The 17,478-nt window shown below is 44.8% G+C and overlaps 1 protein-coding gene across 3 annotated transcripts in view; it reads left to right on the forward strand.

Annotated features, from left to right (window-relative positions):
• The first annotated feature begins 8,754 nt into the window (after positions 1 to 8,754).
• The window catches only part of kirrel3l (kirre like nephrin family adhesion molecule 3, like), a 32,565-nt gene continuing 23,841 nt past the window's right edge, over positions 8,755 to 17,478 (forward strand). For all 3 annotated transcript variants that reach the window (XM_026294148.1, XM_026294146.1, XM_026294149.1), the window contains exon 1: positions 8,755 to 9,440. In XM_026294148.1, the coding sequence (XP_026149933.1) occupies positions 9,401 to 9,440 (40 nt within the window). In that variant the 5' untranslated portion in view covers positions 8,755 to 9,400. The remainder of the gene's footprint in view (positions 9,441 to 17,478) is intronic.

Raw genomic sequence — 17,478 nt, forward strand, 5'->3', positions numbered from 1 at the left:
GCCTATGGAGAATATAGTCGAGCCTATGGAGAATATAGTCGAGCCTATGGAGAATATAGTCGAGCCTATGGAGAATATAGTCGAGCCTGTGTAGAATATAGTCGAGCCTATGGAGAACATAGTCGAGCGGAGAATATAGTCGAGCCTGTGGAGAATATAGTCGAGACTATGAACATACAATCGAGTCTATGTAGAATATAGTCGAGCCTGTGTAGAATATAGTCGAGCCTGTGGAGAATATAGTCGAGCCTGTGGAGAATATAGTCGAGCCTATGGAGAACATAGTCGAGCGGAGAATATAGTCGAGCCTGTCGAGAATATAGTCGAGACTATGAACATACAATCGAGTCTATGTAGAATATAGTCGAGCCTGTGTAGAATATAGTCGAGCCTGTGGAGAATATAGTCGAGCCTGTGGAGAATATAGTCGAGCCTGTGGAGAATATAGTCGAGCCTGTGGAGAATATAGTCGAGCCTGTGTAGAATATAGTCGAGCCTGTGGAGAATATAGTCGAGCCTGTGGAGAATACAGTCGAGCCTGTGGAGAATATAGTCAGTCGAGCCTGTGGAGAATATAGTCAGTCGAGCCTGTGGAGAATATAGTCGAGCCTGTGGAGAATATAGTCGAGCCTGTGGAGAATATAGTCGAGCCTGTGGAGAATATAGTCGAGCCTGTGGAGAATATAGTCAAGCGGAGAATATAGTCGAGCCTGTGTAGAATATAGTCGAGCCTGTGGAGAATATAGTCGAGCCTGTGGAGAATATAGTCGAGCCTATGGAGAATATAGTCGAGCCTGTGTAGAATATAGTCAGTCGAGCCTGTGGAGAATATAGTCAGTCGAGCCTGTGGAGAATATAGTCGAGCCTGTGGAGAATATAGTCGAGCCTGTGGAGAATATAGTCGAGCCTGTGGAGAATATAGTCGAGCCTATGGGGAATATAGTCGAGCCTATGGAGAATATAGTCGAGCCTATGGAGAATATAGTCGAGCCTGTGTAGAATATAGTCGAGCCTATGGGGAATATAGTCGAGCGGAGAATATAGTCGAGCCTATGGAGAATATAGTCGAGCCTATGGAGAATATAGTCGAGCCTGTGTGGAATATAGTCGAGCCTATGGGGAATATAGTCGAGCGGAGAATATAGTCGAGCCTATGGAGAATATAGTCGAGCCTATGGAGAATATAGTCGAGCCTGTGTAGAATATAGTCGAGCCTATGGGGAATATAGTCGAGCGGAGAATATAGTCGAGCCTATGGAGAATATAGTCGAGCCTGTGGAGACTATAGTCGAGACTATGAACATAGAATCGAGTCTATGTAGAATATAGTAGAGCCTATGTAGAATATAGTCGAGCCTATGGAGAATATAGTCGAGCCTGTGTAGAATATAGTCGAGTCTGTGTAGAATATAGTCGAGCCTATGGAGAATATAGTCGAGCCTATGGAGAATATAGTAGAGCCTATGTAGAATATAGTCGAGCCTATGGAGAATATAGTCGAGCCTATGGAGAACATAGTCGAGCCTATGGAGAATATAGTCGAGCCTATGGAGAAAATAATCAAACCTATGGAGAATATAATCGAGTCTATGGAGAATATAATTGAGCCTATCGATAATGTAATCAAAAAACAGTTTAATAGACACTGTGAAAGTGCTGAAACTGGAATCTACTAATTCATTAATTTAATAACATTTATTTACCAACTCGGACCTGTGTACAACAGGAAAGTGAGGATTGTAGGCACATTTAGTGGGGTGGAAAGAGTCTATTGACAGCTGAGGTGCACTAGTAGAGCTTAGGCTGCCTTTCTTGGCCAGTCTTTAGCCCTGAACACAAGGGACCTTTGTGTCTACCTCTCTCCTCTCGCTGGCAGCTGTGGGCTAAGCACTCATCCATAGATCTACACATTTGCAATTTTGAAGCAGTAGGAACAACACCGGTCTATCATTTTTTTTTAGTTTTCCTTCTTTCTAATCTTGGAAATCTTGGAAACGAGGCACACTAAGCACCACCAGGGGAGGTTGATTATCATAGTTGTGTAGTTTTGTGTGAGTTTTCCTTCAGAAATGCTGCTTTTCCCTTCCAAAGAAGAAATAGTAGAGTAGTGGTGGACAGTGACAATAATGTACTAAGTGCAGTGGGTTTACTTTACTTTATAGTATGTGTCTAAACATCCATGCTGATGAAACCACTAATATGAGTGGTTATGATAATCAGAGGAAAAGTAAGATACATATTTGTTTATATATGTATATTTTTTAAAGGAATGTGGTATTGATTTGGAGCATATGGGTTTTAACTTACAGGCTTTTACACTTAAATAGGAGATCTAAGTATGCCATGGTATATTTTGTTTATATCTTTGCTATATTCATGGAGGACCGTGAAGGTATGTCGAATAAGTATGCAAAAGCCATTCCAGATGTTATATTTTAAATCATGTCATCTCCACTTAGTGTGATGGTCCTGCATCTCCATTTGGAGTAAATGCCCCTTAAACTAGGTAGTTTTGCAGGGCATTTGATGGGATCAGCAGTCTTTGATCCACTTTCTTCCTCCCTGCCTGTTGGTTCCCCTGACCTTTTGCAAACCCAATGTGACATCCACCTTTTGAGCTAAGACAATTTGACAAATAAGTGATGACTGTTCACATTTTTAATTTAGGAGTATGATGAAAAATTAACTGTGGCCAACTCAAGACCTTGGTTTTTAAACAAGTCTCCGACAGCCTGCCTATCTTTCCCATCCCCCTGTTCCTCTCTCTACCATCTATCTCTTCTGCTTGCCTTCAGTCCCCCCATGCACCCACCTCTACTGATCTTTTCCTCCATTGCCTCTCTCCTCCTGCTCCTATTCCTGCCCCATAACTAATCCTTATTATGCCTCTCACATAAACTGTGGGTCTGGCACCAGGCTGCCCAGCCACACAGGCTAACAGAAATAGGGTGAGAGAGGAGATTGTAGGAGGATTCTTGGTTTGTAACAGGCCAAGTGGCACAAAAGATGCTCCACAGACCCTGTTTCCTTCCCTCATTTGGGACTTCTTCCATTATATTCCTCTGTCATCCCCTACTCAGCATAATAACTCCTGAAAGGTAGATAACTATTAATAGAGTTCGCACAGCACTGCAGTCATATGGATTGCCCCGCAGCGCTGTGACTAAGTAGAACTGATGTCTCCTGTGACAAGCGCTCGTGTTGCTGTCATCCAGGACGTGCAGACACTCTGCATACATTACTGACTGCTGGCTTCCCCCTCTACGTCCCCCTGTTTGGATGGCACCACAGCTGTCCCAAAGTGAATCCCAAATGAGAGGATCTGTCAGGGTTTGTTTGCTGCAGGCCTTGATTTGATGCTATTACTCTGCAGATGGAGAGACTGGCTCAGTTTGCGGGAGCCGCGAGCTGCTGGTGGACAGCACTTGCCTGGGGCCTGGCCTGGTGGCACCGAAGGAACATTTTGAACAAACAGAGAGCTGTAACCGATAAGGAGGTCAAAATATTTTTTTGCTTTTTTAGTCTCTCCCTAAACCAACATCCTCTGATTCCTCAAAACACCCTCGTGTTTGTGTTACAGAGGCCAAATGACTAAATCTTTCTCATATCTTTCTCTCATATTCCCCTTCAGCCAGATGTTCCTCGTTTATTTTTCTCAGATGCAGCTGCATATGTAAATAATCCATGATTTCTCCTGCTGGATGGGTGGATCGGGGCATATAGTGTGTCTGTTTAAGTAAGCAGTATCTTCCTTTGCGCCCGGGGTGTAGACCTGTTTTCAACTTTGAAGCAATGTTGTTGTTTTTCACTGAGTATACGGGCGGCAGAAAGTCTGTCTCAGGATGATGAGGTCAGTCCCTAACCACAGTCCTGGCTGCACCTTAGCACAGGTTATCTAACGAAGGCAGACGGATGACATCTTAGCTGAAAGTGCTTAGCTATCTGTTCCAGGTCAGGGCAGATTTCCTTCTGTTGCTGTTCTAGCAGGGGCTTATTGTATCACCCATCTTGTCTCAGTCCCCCAAAGTGTATCTTTCTTCTCTGTGGCAACCATCAACTGCACCGAGCCAGAGAAAGACTGACAGTTGACCCGCTGAGGAGGTGTGCAGGAAAGGCGACCAAAACAATAACAAAACTGGAGTCAGAGGGAGAAAGGGGAAAAGGACAGACCCTAATAATGGCCAGGCTGTGGCTTGACATGCTATGAAAAGTGACAGTGGACGAGTCATCCATTATTTATAGCAGTGCAGAGCTGGGTTATTTATTTTTTTCAGCAGTATGAGCAGCAAGGGATCATGGCACAAAACAAGCAGCCAGTCGTGGCCTATTCATGTGATTGCCAGCAGACAGTGAGTAGTGAAGGAAGCTGTGGTTGTAGCTGTGGCTTGGTATGGACCCACTGCACCCAGTACAGGATTCACCTTAACCACTTCTGACTCTGTCTCTGCTCGTCTCATTGTCTCTCTTGCGTGTAATAGACATGACAAGTCAACGTGCATTTTTAACGGCGTGATGTGTTAGACTCAAACTGTATTCATCAGATAATGTGTTTGCAGGCAGGCTGCTAAGTATTGTTGTGTTGTAAAAGCTATTCCACCATTCCACTAAGGACTCATAGTGGAATATTCACCAAATAACCATGAACTGTTGATAGAGCCAAGCAACACATTCATCAGTGAGTGGCAGAACTGCTGACCTCAGTGTGAGACTGCAGTGGCTAAATCTATGTGTATGGATTAGCAGAAGTGTTCAATAGTTATGTCCAGGCGACGGATCTTTGTCTCGGATATTTATCGTACAGGAGTGGAGCAGTGTGTGTCTGGACGTGGTCTAGTACAGCAGAGAAGCCACGGATGCCATCAGGGCATTTCTGGCACACAGGAACACGCATGACATCAGGAACAGATGTTGCGCATGGTGAGGCCCATCAAGGGACAACAACTCTGCATCAGTGCATGAATATTTTAGACAGCTTACTGCTGTACTTATCAGCAGACACAGCAAGGCTGGCCAAGGACCCAGTCAATCTGATCTTAAATTTGGGGTATGTTGTAATCATTTTATTGGAGAAGTGGGAGAAAATGCACACTGGATTGGTGGAGTGCTGGCTTGTGAAACGGAGGAGAAGCTGCACGCTCTTTATCTTGGATGGATTTTGATTAAATAGAGACAACATTTGCCTCTTCGACTCTCAAATCCTGTCAAAACTTAACCCAATGAATATACATCTGAAGGACAGAGTACGTGGCTTCAGCTCCCCTTTGTCTTTTCTTTGTTTCTACCTTTTGTTATTGTCACTTGAATCTGAACCTTGAAGTCACTATAGTCATAACTAATATAATGTCAGACTGCAAATCTTTTACTGTAGAGTTCAACAGCCACATTCCTGTAATCCACACCCTTTTCTAAACGCAGCTTTTCTACCCGAAGCCTCAACCTCCCCTTGACCCCTGAGGAAAAGAATCCCCTAACCAGATCCCCAGAGAGACTTTCATTACAGACAAAAACAGAATCCATGGGTGGCCAGAGTCATATTCTGATATTAGGGCACAAGGCTTGGATTTGATATGAGTGAGGAAATAGCCCTGTAGACTGCACAGTGAGCTCCAGGTCCACGCTGGACTTTAATGACCCTCCTCCTGCTCATCAATCACACACAAAGAAAATGCCTAATCGCAAATTTCAAACCAGTGCAGTGGACTGACGTCACATTATTGGAACGGGAGAGAGGAGACAGGTTTTGAAATTGCTAGCGAACCGTGCAGATGGATACCACTGCCTTGCAAAGGTATGTGTCCTTATGAGTTACGAGCTCGTAGCAGCATTTAGAGTTATGGTTGACACACATCAGCTCAAGATTCAATATCACAATTACAGTAAAAGCGGGTGTAATGTTTCTCCTATGGTTAGCAGCATAAACCTTAGACCCCTGGAGGAACCCAAACGCTGCAGCATGGACATACACTAAAACATATAGAGCAGTTAATGTTGATATTTATCAAACTAACAGGCTCTATTTCAAATTGTAAGACTAAGACATAGTAGTTGTGATACAGATTCAATGAGATAAATATGACTGGTGGGTGTTTTAACAATAAAACATCATTATGCCATTTGCTTAGATAACAGGTGTTTATCATGCATCAATATGTATTTTCATTGAAAACCATGTGGAGTTTTCCCAGAGCAATAGAAGTTTTGAAACAAAAAACTCACATGCCTCAGCTTCTAGGTCGTTCCTATGCTGGGGTTACTTTTGAGAAAGAAATGTCTTCTTTTCTGCTGGGAGATAATGAGGTTGGTCTTATTCAGTTTAATATTCATTCAAACTAAACACATGGTTTGCGTCAGTATGAATACATTTTCTTCCATTTGAACGTTAGATCTGCTTTCCAGCCAGACAATAGAGAAGCCAAGCAATTGTAATTTTAAAGGCCCAGCATGCCATTCACCACCACTGACATCTCTTTTTTAATTGACCCCAGGTCAAATGGGGACTGGGATAATATTTTGTTAAATTATTCTTATTTCCCTGTGAATCATATTTCCATATATCTTCCCTTCATGCCTTATTTATTACCTTCTTACAATTACCATGCAAACGACGTCTTAACTGTCACCCCTTTCTCCCTGTGAACAGTTTAGTAAATATCAAACCGTATTTATTATTAATAAACCCACAGCTGAAAAAACCCTTTTTATTTATAAATTATTCACCCACTCAAAAGCTTGGGGAGTATGGGTGCCCTCCATTTGATGCCATGGAGGCCAAAATAATTAAGACTATTGGCTCAAACTGATCCTAGCACATGCTATCATCTGTTTTGCCCCTGTCTATCTGTCCATCTGTGTGAGCCATAGGAGATCATACATTTCAATCACGCCGTCATGCCCAGTGACAGACTTCGCACAATGGATGTTGATTTTATTATCACAGCACAACTGGGAGAGGCACCCTGCTGTTTTACTGCTCACCCGAGCCCCCGCCTTCAGTCACTCATTGATGGTTTCACATGTGCGCACACACACACACACACACACAGACAGACAGACAACCAAAAACACAGTTTCTTTTGATTACCCTCTATCTCTGACATTCAATTGCCTGCACACAGCCTAGATCTCACCGTGACATATGTACAAACAACTGACTATCTATCTACTGTATTCACACATGCACACAAAAATCCTCACACACACGACGAGGCATGCTCATTTACCCATGTGCTCACTCACACTAACCTGGGTTGGCTTCCCAGCTGTGCAAGCTGTTTCTTCCATCAACATGTGTTTACTGGCAGGGGACCCTTATGTTTGCATTACAGGGAGGCAATAAACAGGAAGGCCAGCCCTGGGGTTTTAAAACTACTGTTTGGGGGAAACCCTCACGAGGAGCGAGCCCTAATCGTTGTGCGGTTCAGCCTTTAATTAAATGCAGCGTAAAATGTCATAAAGAAAGACTGTGGATGATGTTTTCTGGAATCCACACATGCTGAAGTCCTCGCTGTTCAAATCCTCACACTTTGATTAATTTTTCACAGTCTCATGGAGCCGTAACCACATGGTCGAATTGGCAGGGCGCATATGTGCGTGTCTTCACGTGCATGCGTGAAAGGGTGGCTGTGTTAACATTAAATTAAGCAGTTGGTACAATATACAAGTGAAAGACTGATTAACCAGATGACTGCAAGGCCTATTATTTTAGTTGATCAATGGATCCTTGACTAACTAATAAACAACATCAAAGAACAAGCCTATAAAGAGCCAGGGAGAGAGAGACTACACTGTTTTCATCTCTTTATAAAAGCCTTAGCTTTTGTTGAATTATGATAATGACTGTTCCCTCATCTTACAGCAAGTTGTATGGCAATGAACAACAGGCTTATTTTAGATCACACTACACCTGAAAAAGCGTTTTCAGCCAAATTCAAAGAAAATATTTTGCATAAAAACAAAAAAAATAAAATCAATTAGTCATACATCTGTATGAAGCTGCATTGCATACACTTCAATTTAGGGTGTCTGAGTGAAATAACAAAGCACAGTTAAACATGAAACACAATAAATAGAAGTTTGTCATAGCAGGAGTGGGTCTAACGGTTTGATCCAGTAATTGATTATTGGTTATTTTATGGAGTTACTGTTTGTGGTTTTGTGAGGTTTTAGAGTCATGTGATCGTCACAGAGTTTGACAGAAATAATTCATCTTAATTCATTTATGAACCAGATACTCAGTTTCAGGTGTTAACTTTGCTTTTCAGTGGGAAATCGACTCATTTCCAACTAAAGCAAAGTTCTGTAACTTCGTTAAGGAGAAGAAAAGTTTCTATAGCTCCAATAAAAGAAAAATCCTGGGAAATAATCTTTCATAAACCTCAGCATGAAGTTAAGTGACTTGTGTAAAACATTACTTCATCTCATATTATTAAGTCTCATCATGAGCTTGTGATTAAACCAGGAAGATGCAATTACAGGAGAAATAAATGGATGTGTATTAAAGAAAATTAAGGTTTATATTGAATCGCTGTGCAGTGACATTTTTATCTTATTTAACAGCAGCACTGATCATCTATGGGCCATATTGCCCGCCCGTCACTAGCTGACTACAATCCGAGTCTCCAGGGGGGTACTCCACCCAAAAACGTTAGGGGCAGTCATTTAACTCGGTCTAAGTGTCTTAAACGCCCTCCCCGTGACGCCAGCTCGACCAATAGCGGGCCCCTGGGGGCGGGGGCCGCCGGGCCCCCCCTGGCAAGCATCTGAGGCAGAAGAGCTCCTCCGACTCAGCTCCTGCCAGATTTGGTGAACCCCCCCACCAGATGACTGTCAGTGCGCGTTTCCTGCTGGCAAGAAGGCGTGAGAAGTAAACAGCGCGAGTGAGTGTGTATGTGTGTGTGTATGTGTGCGCAAGGGAGAAGGAGAGAGCGTGTTACAGTGGGGACAAAGTGAGAGACTCCAGCGGAGGAGGCGAGAGGCAACTTCACCGGGGTCCATCACTGCGCACTGTCGAGGAGGAGAAATCGCTTACGGGCGCAGCGTGCCCAGGCAGGTCACAAAGTGGACTGCGGACGAACCCACGGACTGAAACGGCCGATCCTGCCGGGGAGCACAGTGAGAAGTGGAAGCCGTGCCAGCGTGACCGGGAACAGATACTGGGAAAAGAAGCTGATGCAGCGGAGAAAGTTACCAACTGTGGAGATGCATTGTTAACCAAGAGTTTACAAACTGCTCGGACCATAAAGACTCGTTTCTTCAAACTGGATCCTATTGTGGGCGAGTCACAGCGCGTTTGTCCGTCTGGTGATATTTCGGTGCCGCGGTGGACCGTAACCAGCTCAGTCGCATAGACGTAACGAGTGAATCCTTCCACGCAAGACAACCAGCGGCCAGAGCAGCTAAAATGACGGCACTATACCTCCTCTTCTGCCTTATGGTCACAGGTAAGACGCGCTTTTGTTACCGTTTCGCATGCAGGTGTTTACTGATGGAGAGAACGGACCGCGCTCCGTACTGGCGCGCTGCGTCAAGCCATCCAGTGCGCCGCTACAGAGGCGCAACTGATCTGCTGCAGTGCTACAACTCATCGCTGTTAATTGCTGGTAAATGTTTGATTAGTTTTGAAAGCTTCATGACATTAGGGGGTTTCACTGTCAGCAAGCCGAGACGCGGCCCCGGTGAATAACGGCTCAGTGTGTAGCGGGGTAGCTGGAATTGTTCCTGGTCTGGTCAAGACGTGTGTGAGACGGAGGGTTTCTGGTTTAGTGGACATGCATGCTGTTGTGGATGCAGAGCGCACGAACGGAAAGTTTGATTTCTGAACCCGGGGCACTGGTTGCTCGGGTCTGCATCGTGTGCACATTAATTCAGTAAAGCTCATTCACAACATGTTTGCAAATGAAGACGAGGTTCTTGGATATTTAAGCAGGTGAGCTCAACACATCGAAAGAGAAAGGAGAGAGCGCCGACCGTGCGGACCTGCGCAGGTCGTTCTCCCGAAGTTGGTGCTTCACAGATTGATTTCTGTTGAACTAACGCGAAAGCTGAACCCGGAGCCTCGACCCTGCATGTGGGTTCCTCATGATCGGGTATGATTCCAGATGAATCCAGCCTGGTCGTGGTCACTATGAACGGTGCGCATAAGGGTGCATTGTCTTATCATGAGAGGGAGAAAGCGATAGTGTGGAAAAGAGAGATGGGTGGGGGTGTTGACGAGAGACAGGCAGACACATAGCGCACCTGTCTGCCCCCCCCGCTTTTTGTTTACAGAATCGCCTTGTTTATTTACGAACACACACATTACAAAACAACTCGCCCCGCCAGCATCCACAAGAACCAGACTATCAGTGTTTTAGTTGAAAATATCACAGAAAATACATTTGGAAACAATTCTGCTGTTTTAATCTGTTCTCTGGTTTGTCCACCTTATGCATCACCATGCCCACCTTATTAAAGTGACCCTGTAATATGGAATGAGAGAGAGAAAAACATCTGTGCCTTTTCATTATAAATGTAATCATTATAAACAGGCAGGCTCTCCTAGCAGCTGCTACAATTTACTCTAATAATTTAGTGCAGCAGCAAATGTGTTGATGCAAAAAAAAGAAAAAAGCTTTCAGCAATTAACAGTGAGCAACTGTTGACTTATCAGCATTTTTCAGTTGCTGATAAACAACTGCCTGGCACTGACACTTTGAGAGGAAATAATTCAATTGAAATGTAAGGGAATATAGGACAGCATCACTCTGACACAGATATTCTCTGAGGGACAAAAGACGGACTAAATCCTTTTAGGCGTTTTTGTTTCTTTGCCTCGACCACACAGACTTGTAGCTTCAAGCGAATGCATCGCAAGCAGTTTCACCAGCTCTTGAGATCTCACTTGGCAAAGTGAGCTTTTGCGAAAATGTACTCAGAACAAAAGGCATTTAACATGTGTTGTGAGTACATCTTTACATCTTTACACTGAGCCCACAGGTCTGCATGGTTTTGTCGTTATCCAAAGCTCGGGGGAGGGATATGACACCAGCAGACCTCTGGTCCCTGACAGACTAGCAACAGCTGGATGAAAAGGGGCAGTAGCCAAACAGTGGCATATTTCCCCTGACCCTAACCCCAACACACACACACACACACACACACACACACACACACACACACACACACACACACACACACACACTGTATTCCTCCTCTCTTGCCCTCTCTCACTCTCTCTCAATGCACAAACAAGGAAAGTGGTAACAGTTAGAACCTAGGACAGCCCAGACCTGAATTATTACCAGTCTGACACAGAGTCACTAATTCTCAAAATGGGTTGCATTCACAAATGTATTTGTAGAATCAAAATATGGCCACAGCTCACTTTTAAATTTGGGTATGGCACATGACACACATTTGTATGTATGCAGGTTTGAAAAATCCCTGATAATTTACTTTCTTGGGAAGGACCCATGGACTCCCAGAGGAATTGGATTCCACACTGCATCAGTATTCTGAGTAATCTTCAGTGAGCTCTTCTTTGGAACCTTTTGCTTTGGGTCGCTTGTGTCTCATCGGGCCAAGTTCAAAGGCTGTGAGCTGAGATTACAGGTTTTTCTCCCTTCCTCTAAAGTTGTGTCACCACCTACAGTGTAACGCGGTGGAAATTTTCTACCTTGCTTCTTCTCACAACTCTTTTGGCTGGTTGCAGAATGTGTGATTATGGGACACGAGGACATGAGAGTGTATCTGCTTAATGGGCCGGGGGCAGACTTTCACCAAAGGCTGAAAGCCCGGTCGCACACATACCTCACGCGAGCACACACGGAGGACTGAAATCTAGCCAAGGAAGTGATGAGCTCTGACTAAGCCCTCTCCTCCCCACCCCGCGTCATTACCAGAGATCTATCTTTTCCTCACCCAGTGCAGATATGTTTGCGGACACAGTGGCAGCGTGGCCCAAGAGCTTTGTTTTAGGAAACATGCATATTTTATGAACTGGCACTCTTTGAATTCTTCCAGAGGGAGCCAGAGTTTGGAGGATTGTGGAAGGGGAGTCTTGTTGCAGGGATGACACTGGGATGTGTCACAAGTGTCCTGATGATTAAGCCGACAAGCGGCAGGGAAACACAGAGGAAGATTGCTGAGCATCATTAACCTTTTCCACATCTTGCTACTCTAGTCTCTCTCTCTACATCATACCAACGTGCGCACACACACAAAAACATACTCCTGCTCGCTCCATCTGCTTTTACTTTCCCCATTTTGGTCACTCTCTCGATTTCACTCGACGTATGTCTCTGTGATACAAAAAGATTGAGGATAAAGTGGTTGAGTGGTAGAAAGTTTTGAGGGCTGAACCCGAGCCAGCCGACGGGGAGCGTTAGACACAAGCTGCAGAGTAGTGCAGACACAGCAGAATCCAAACACAGCTGAGTCTTGAACAGAAGTGTCTTGCATTATTTAGGAGACATAGTCATTGCGAAGATATAGATGAATTTTGGCCTACTTTGATTTCCTGTCTATGTGAACTCTGTGTAACAGTTTTGCTGCTCAACCCATAATTTCCTGGATCAGCTTGTGGCTGTAAATCATATCTAAAGATCCGTGCATTTCTCGTAGCTTTAGCTATGTCAAACATGCATTTTAGTTTTCCTAAGCATCGTAGAAATCCTCTAGATTGTCACTTCCATGAATCATTTGGTCACGGAGTCAGTCCATGGCAGGCACAGTAATGAACGACCAAGATCTTGAACAACAGCCTGCTGTTCCTCATCCTGGATACGTGTCACGAACACATGCCATTGTCTTTCATTCATAAACACAGATCCTCTCACTCTCCCTTTTCACACACGCACTTGCTACACGTATGGAAGGAGAGAGGAAACACTGGGGCTTCATAATGTTGCCTGACTCTAATCAGCTTCGCCACGCGGGTAAACACAGATAAAGAACTTGGCAGTCTGTCCTGAGGCTTTGTTATCAGCTGTTAGCAACTTAGCTGGATGTGTATGCTTGTATGGTCCAACACAGAGAGCCAAAGCAGCCAGGTAGCAAACTGGGGATGGCACTTGGCTTCTTCCAGTATTATTTTTACCTTCCCCGCCTATCCTCTTTTGTCTTTGTCTGTGGCTTTCTCCTTGTGTCTGTCTCTGCATATCCTCACCTTGTCTTCCCCTGGGGCAGCTGGAAGATCCGGGGAGGAAATGACAGTGAATAGGACAATGGAGAGGCCGTGTCAGCTTCCTGCCACTGCCTGGAGTCGTCTTCCCCAACACTTAGGGCTGTATCATCAGCCTATGGACTGGTGGCGACAGCGCAAACTTGTTTACTCTTTCATTCTCCTGCATAAACACAGTAATACAAAGAACAGAGCGAGAGGGAAGAACCAGGATTAATTCTGTGCATGTCATTAAAACAGCCCCACCCCCCCAGGGAAACAGTCACATTCATACAGTGAGAGCTATTTTAAGAAAGCACTAGTAATGCATTTGGCCCCCACTAAAATGCAAGTGTCACTTCCTTCTAGAGAGATATATCACCATTTCAAAAGACCCTAGACCCAGAAACCAACATGCAGTAGAAAAATCACTGACATACTAGACCACATTCATTTTTATTTTCCAATCAATTCCTGCCCTGCAAGACAAGAATTTCATATCTCCTGCCGAGACACAGAAACCAACAGCAAATTGAAATTTATCTTCTGCGTAGCAGTAATATCTGTTCCTGTGTTATCTTCACCAGCCGTGTTCCCTAACCTTGTATTAAAGATAGCTCTGTTGGAGAAGGATTCTGGCAGCTGAAAGGGGGGCTCAGGAAAAAGAAAAGTTCAGTTAGGAACATCAGACTATTTCTGTAACATAAGATGCTGATACTGATGATAATTCTATTTCTCTTTTTATTCTTTTATTATGAAACTCGATTGTCTTACGAAATCGAGGTTTCGAAAAATACTCTGCAGGGTTAATGAGGACGTATGGCATGTACACATCCTCAGAAGTGACTCACGAGGAGCTCACAGAAGCAACACGCACGCACGCACACACACACACACACACACACACACACACACACACACACACACACACACACACACACAGAGGTCAAGGGCACACACTGGGGCAGAGGATGATAAGCTGAGATGAGTGTTTGGCATCTTCAGGGCTACATGCCCTTTCTGGAGTGATTAGTCAAAGTCCAACTGTCTAACTAATAATGCCTCAGCTCTCAGGATATGTTATCTCCTGGAACATGAAGGGGTAGAAACGCATTCAGGGAGCCAGAGATTGTCTGCCTTCCTGCTGCTCGTTTTTGTCAGAGAAGGAAACAGCGTCTAATCTCGTGGGACTAAATACTCTTAACTACTCGTGCCTTGAAGTCCAGTCCTCCTTCAACCACCCTTTCCCTCTTTTCATCTCTCCTTCCTGTCAGTTCAATCTGCCTTGAACACCAGGGCTAATATTGTGTTAGTGTTCTCAACGATTAACCAAAATAGTGGGTTGGCTGTGGCTTAGTCTCTTCTTACTCTGCACAATGGAACTTCCTCTGTTTTGTTATAGGAGGCTGGGCAAAGGGTTGGACGGAGTTTAGCCGTGTTTTTCATTTGCAGTTTATCCATCGGGGAATTTTGGACAGAGCTGAGGGGCTCGTCCTGGGAGGTCTGTTAGAGCGGGCAGCCAATTAGCTCTCGTTTGATGGGTGTCGGTCAAAGCTTATCGATCCAGCTTTTAACTGTGGCAAGACATGTTAATATTATTGAGCTGTGTGAGGAACCATAAAGCATGTGTGTGGCGGTTGGACCAGCAGGAGGGTAAGGTGCTGTCTGTTTTGGCCAAAGAAAGCAGACAGAGAGATGAGAATGGGCTCAGCTTGGGAATGGGGGAGGGACAGAGAAAGAAAGAATGAAGGCTGAGAAGTCAAAGGGATTTACTGCCAGGAGCCTAGTATTTCAGGTAATGGATATGCTTGTATTGGTGTAAACCAAACCTGCTGTTTTTCTTCAAGCATGGCAGAGGTGAAAAAACAACAAAGGTGTAACTGCCTGCAAGTCTGAGGGGGATTAATAGAAAGTTGATATTTCAACACCTCCGGCTAAACATTAGATTTCAGGCATCCACTTAGACATGCAGGAAGAGATTGTGTGCGTGCATGTGTCGGCGTGTGAGTGCAGAGTTGTGCATGGGGGTGTGAGAGGTAAAGGTAAAGAAGGTACATAGTGGGAAGACTTTCTGCTTTCGCATGTGGAGCTGCAGCACGGCAAGGGCAGGAACACTTGGCTAAGTGTTTCCCAGGCTGGCTGAGGTGAACCCAACACTCCTCCTGGAGGAAGCAGCCCAACCATTGTTCCAGCACATTGCACCCATCTGACTGAGGCATCCTAGTGCTGTGCAGATCCCAGGGGGTTGGAAAGAGAACGAGGCAGAGGAGGAGAGGGACTGATTGTTCCCTGCTCAGACTATCCACAGATGGGGCTACGGCACAGGATGGCTGGCTGTTTGCTTTAGAAAGTCCCAGGCGTTTGCTTTGCAGTCGTGGTGTATCGAATGCTCTGGGGGATAGAGGAGACGAGAGTGCCAGTGGAGACAACAGCAGGGGAAGGGAAAGAGAGTGGAGCAGAGAGAGAGAGGGAAAGAAAGAGAGGGATAGTAAAAGGACCTTGCCTAATATGATGTCAGTGTGAATATAGTGTCAGTGCCAAGAAGGGAAGACAGATGATACAGCCATACAATAATAGGGTAGTTGGGTGAGAGAGTGCTCAAGTCCTCCCCTGTTTCCAAACAGAGACATATAGAGCTGGAGATAATGGAGAAGGGAGGGAGAGTAAAGAGAGTTAGCGAGGAAGGGAAAAAGGGAAGGGATGAGATGCAGGGAACCCAGGCTGCATCCATCATGTGGTTTGGTGCAGAAGCCATTTGTGCCTATTGTTCTCCATAATTTGTTTTCTCAGAGACTAGAACGGGAGGGGTGAAGGGGATAGACAAAGCTATGGCAGCTATTTATTTTTGCACTAATTACATAAGTGAGACAGCATAATTAGACGTATAGCTAAACAGACAATAGGCTGAGTGAGAGGGAGATAGACAGGGAGGTGTAGATGAATTTAGATAGATGAGGAATGGCCTTCTCTATTTCACATTCAAGACTATGAGGGAACATGTTAAAGGAAGCAAAGGGGACGGAGAAGGATAAAGGGAAAGAAATGGAAGAGTGAAGGAGATGAGATGATGGAAAGGACAAAAGATGAGAGGGAGGAAGAAAAAAGCCGTCTTCACAGACTGCACTTTGAGGTACGGCCCAGTGCTGCTGGAATAGTTACCACATTTAATACACCTGCTCAGCGGGAAGGGAAAGAGAGATATAAGGAGGTGTCATAAAGAAAAAGGAAAAAGGGCAAAAGAGAAGAGAGGAAAGAGGAGACAGATCTCATCTCTGCTTCTTCAGATCAAAGGCAGAGTGGCTACAGAAAGCTGTTTGTTGTGGCTTGTTTGGGAGGGTCTCTGTCTGTGTGGGGTCACGGGGTGACCTGGCCTGCTATTTTGTTGAGGCGCATTACACTTCAACACAGCCACATGCCAAACTCTTCAAGGAATCACAGGCTATGAGGCCCGGGACAGTTTTCTAAGGGGGAACGTTGAGAGGTGGTGAAGCTGGAGGAAAGTTGAAGAGACGTAGGTTGACTGGTTTGGAAAAAAAAAAAAAAAAAAAAGAGGCTAAAAGTACATTAACAGCAGCACCATTTAGAAAGAAATGTCAGCTAAAATGAATGCCAGTGTGTTGTCGAGGACTTTGAGTGTGCTAATGCAGTTGTGCATCTGCTTAGGTTCATGTGTAGGCGGCGCGTGGGTGTGTCGAGCATGTCACCAGTCATTCAGGACCGTGATACGGTTGAAGATAAATAGGACCTTAATGAAGCCCCTCAATCACAGGCCAGTTAAAGCAGCTGACCAATGATAGAGGGGCAGTCAGGCCCGATTGGAGGCTTATTGAAGCCTGTCGAGGGAAGTCCTTGGGCTGTCACACTTTAGATTAGCCCTTCACTGCACTATAGACCTCAGCCTACCTACCCTTCTTTCTCTAAACAGTCCTTTGACACACTATAGTAGCTCCGGTCAACTCCCTGATTGTGCTGGGGAGTTCTTTAAAAGCCAATTTAAACTCAGTCCTTTGTTTAACTCCCCAGGAACTCAAGCTGGGACACATTGTAATGGTTGTGTGTGTGTGTGTGTGTGTGTGTGTGTGTGTGTGTGTGTGTGTGTGTGTGTGTCTTCTACTGGCTAAGGTTTAAGTTTTTTGTGAGCTGCCTTTGAGCATGTGATGTTTTGTTGAAAGCAACTGGGTGTATCTCAGAACTGGCACAGACTAGTTTTTTTTGGATGAAAGATGGTGCATGAGAGAAATCAATGGCCCAATTCAACCCATTACAGCCATGACTGTAGCTGTAATGGTGTGGAAATGGACAGTGGTCATGTGGATCCCTTTTATACCTCCAGGCTTCGA

The sequence above is a fragment of the Mastacembelus armatus genome, chromosome 16, assembly GCF_900324485.2.
Source record: "Mastacembelus armatus chromosome 16, fMasArm1.2, whole genome shotgun sequence".
In the NCBI taxonomy this organism is placed as follows: Eukaryota; Metazoa; Chordata; class Actinopteri; order Synbranchiformes; family Mastacembelidae; genus Mastacembelus; species Mastacembelus armatus.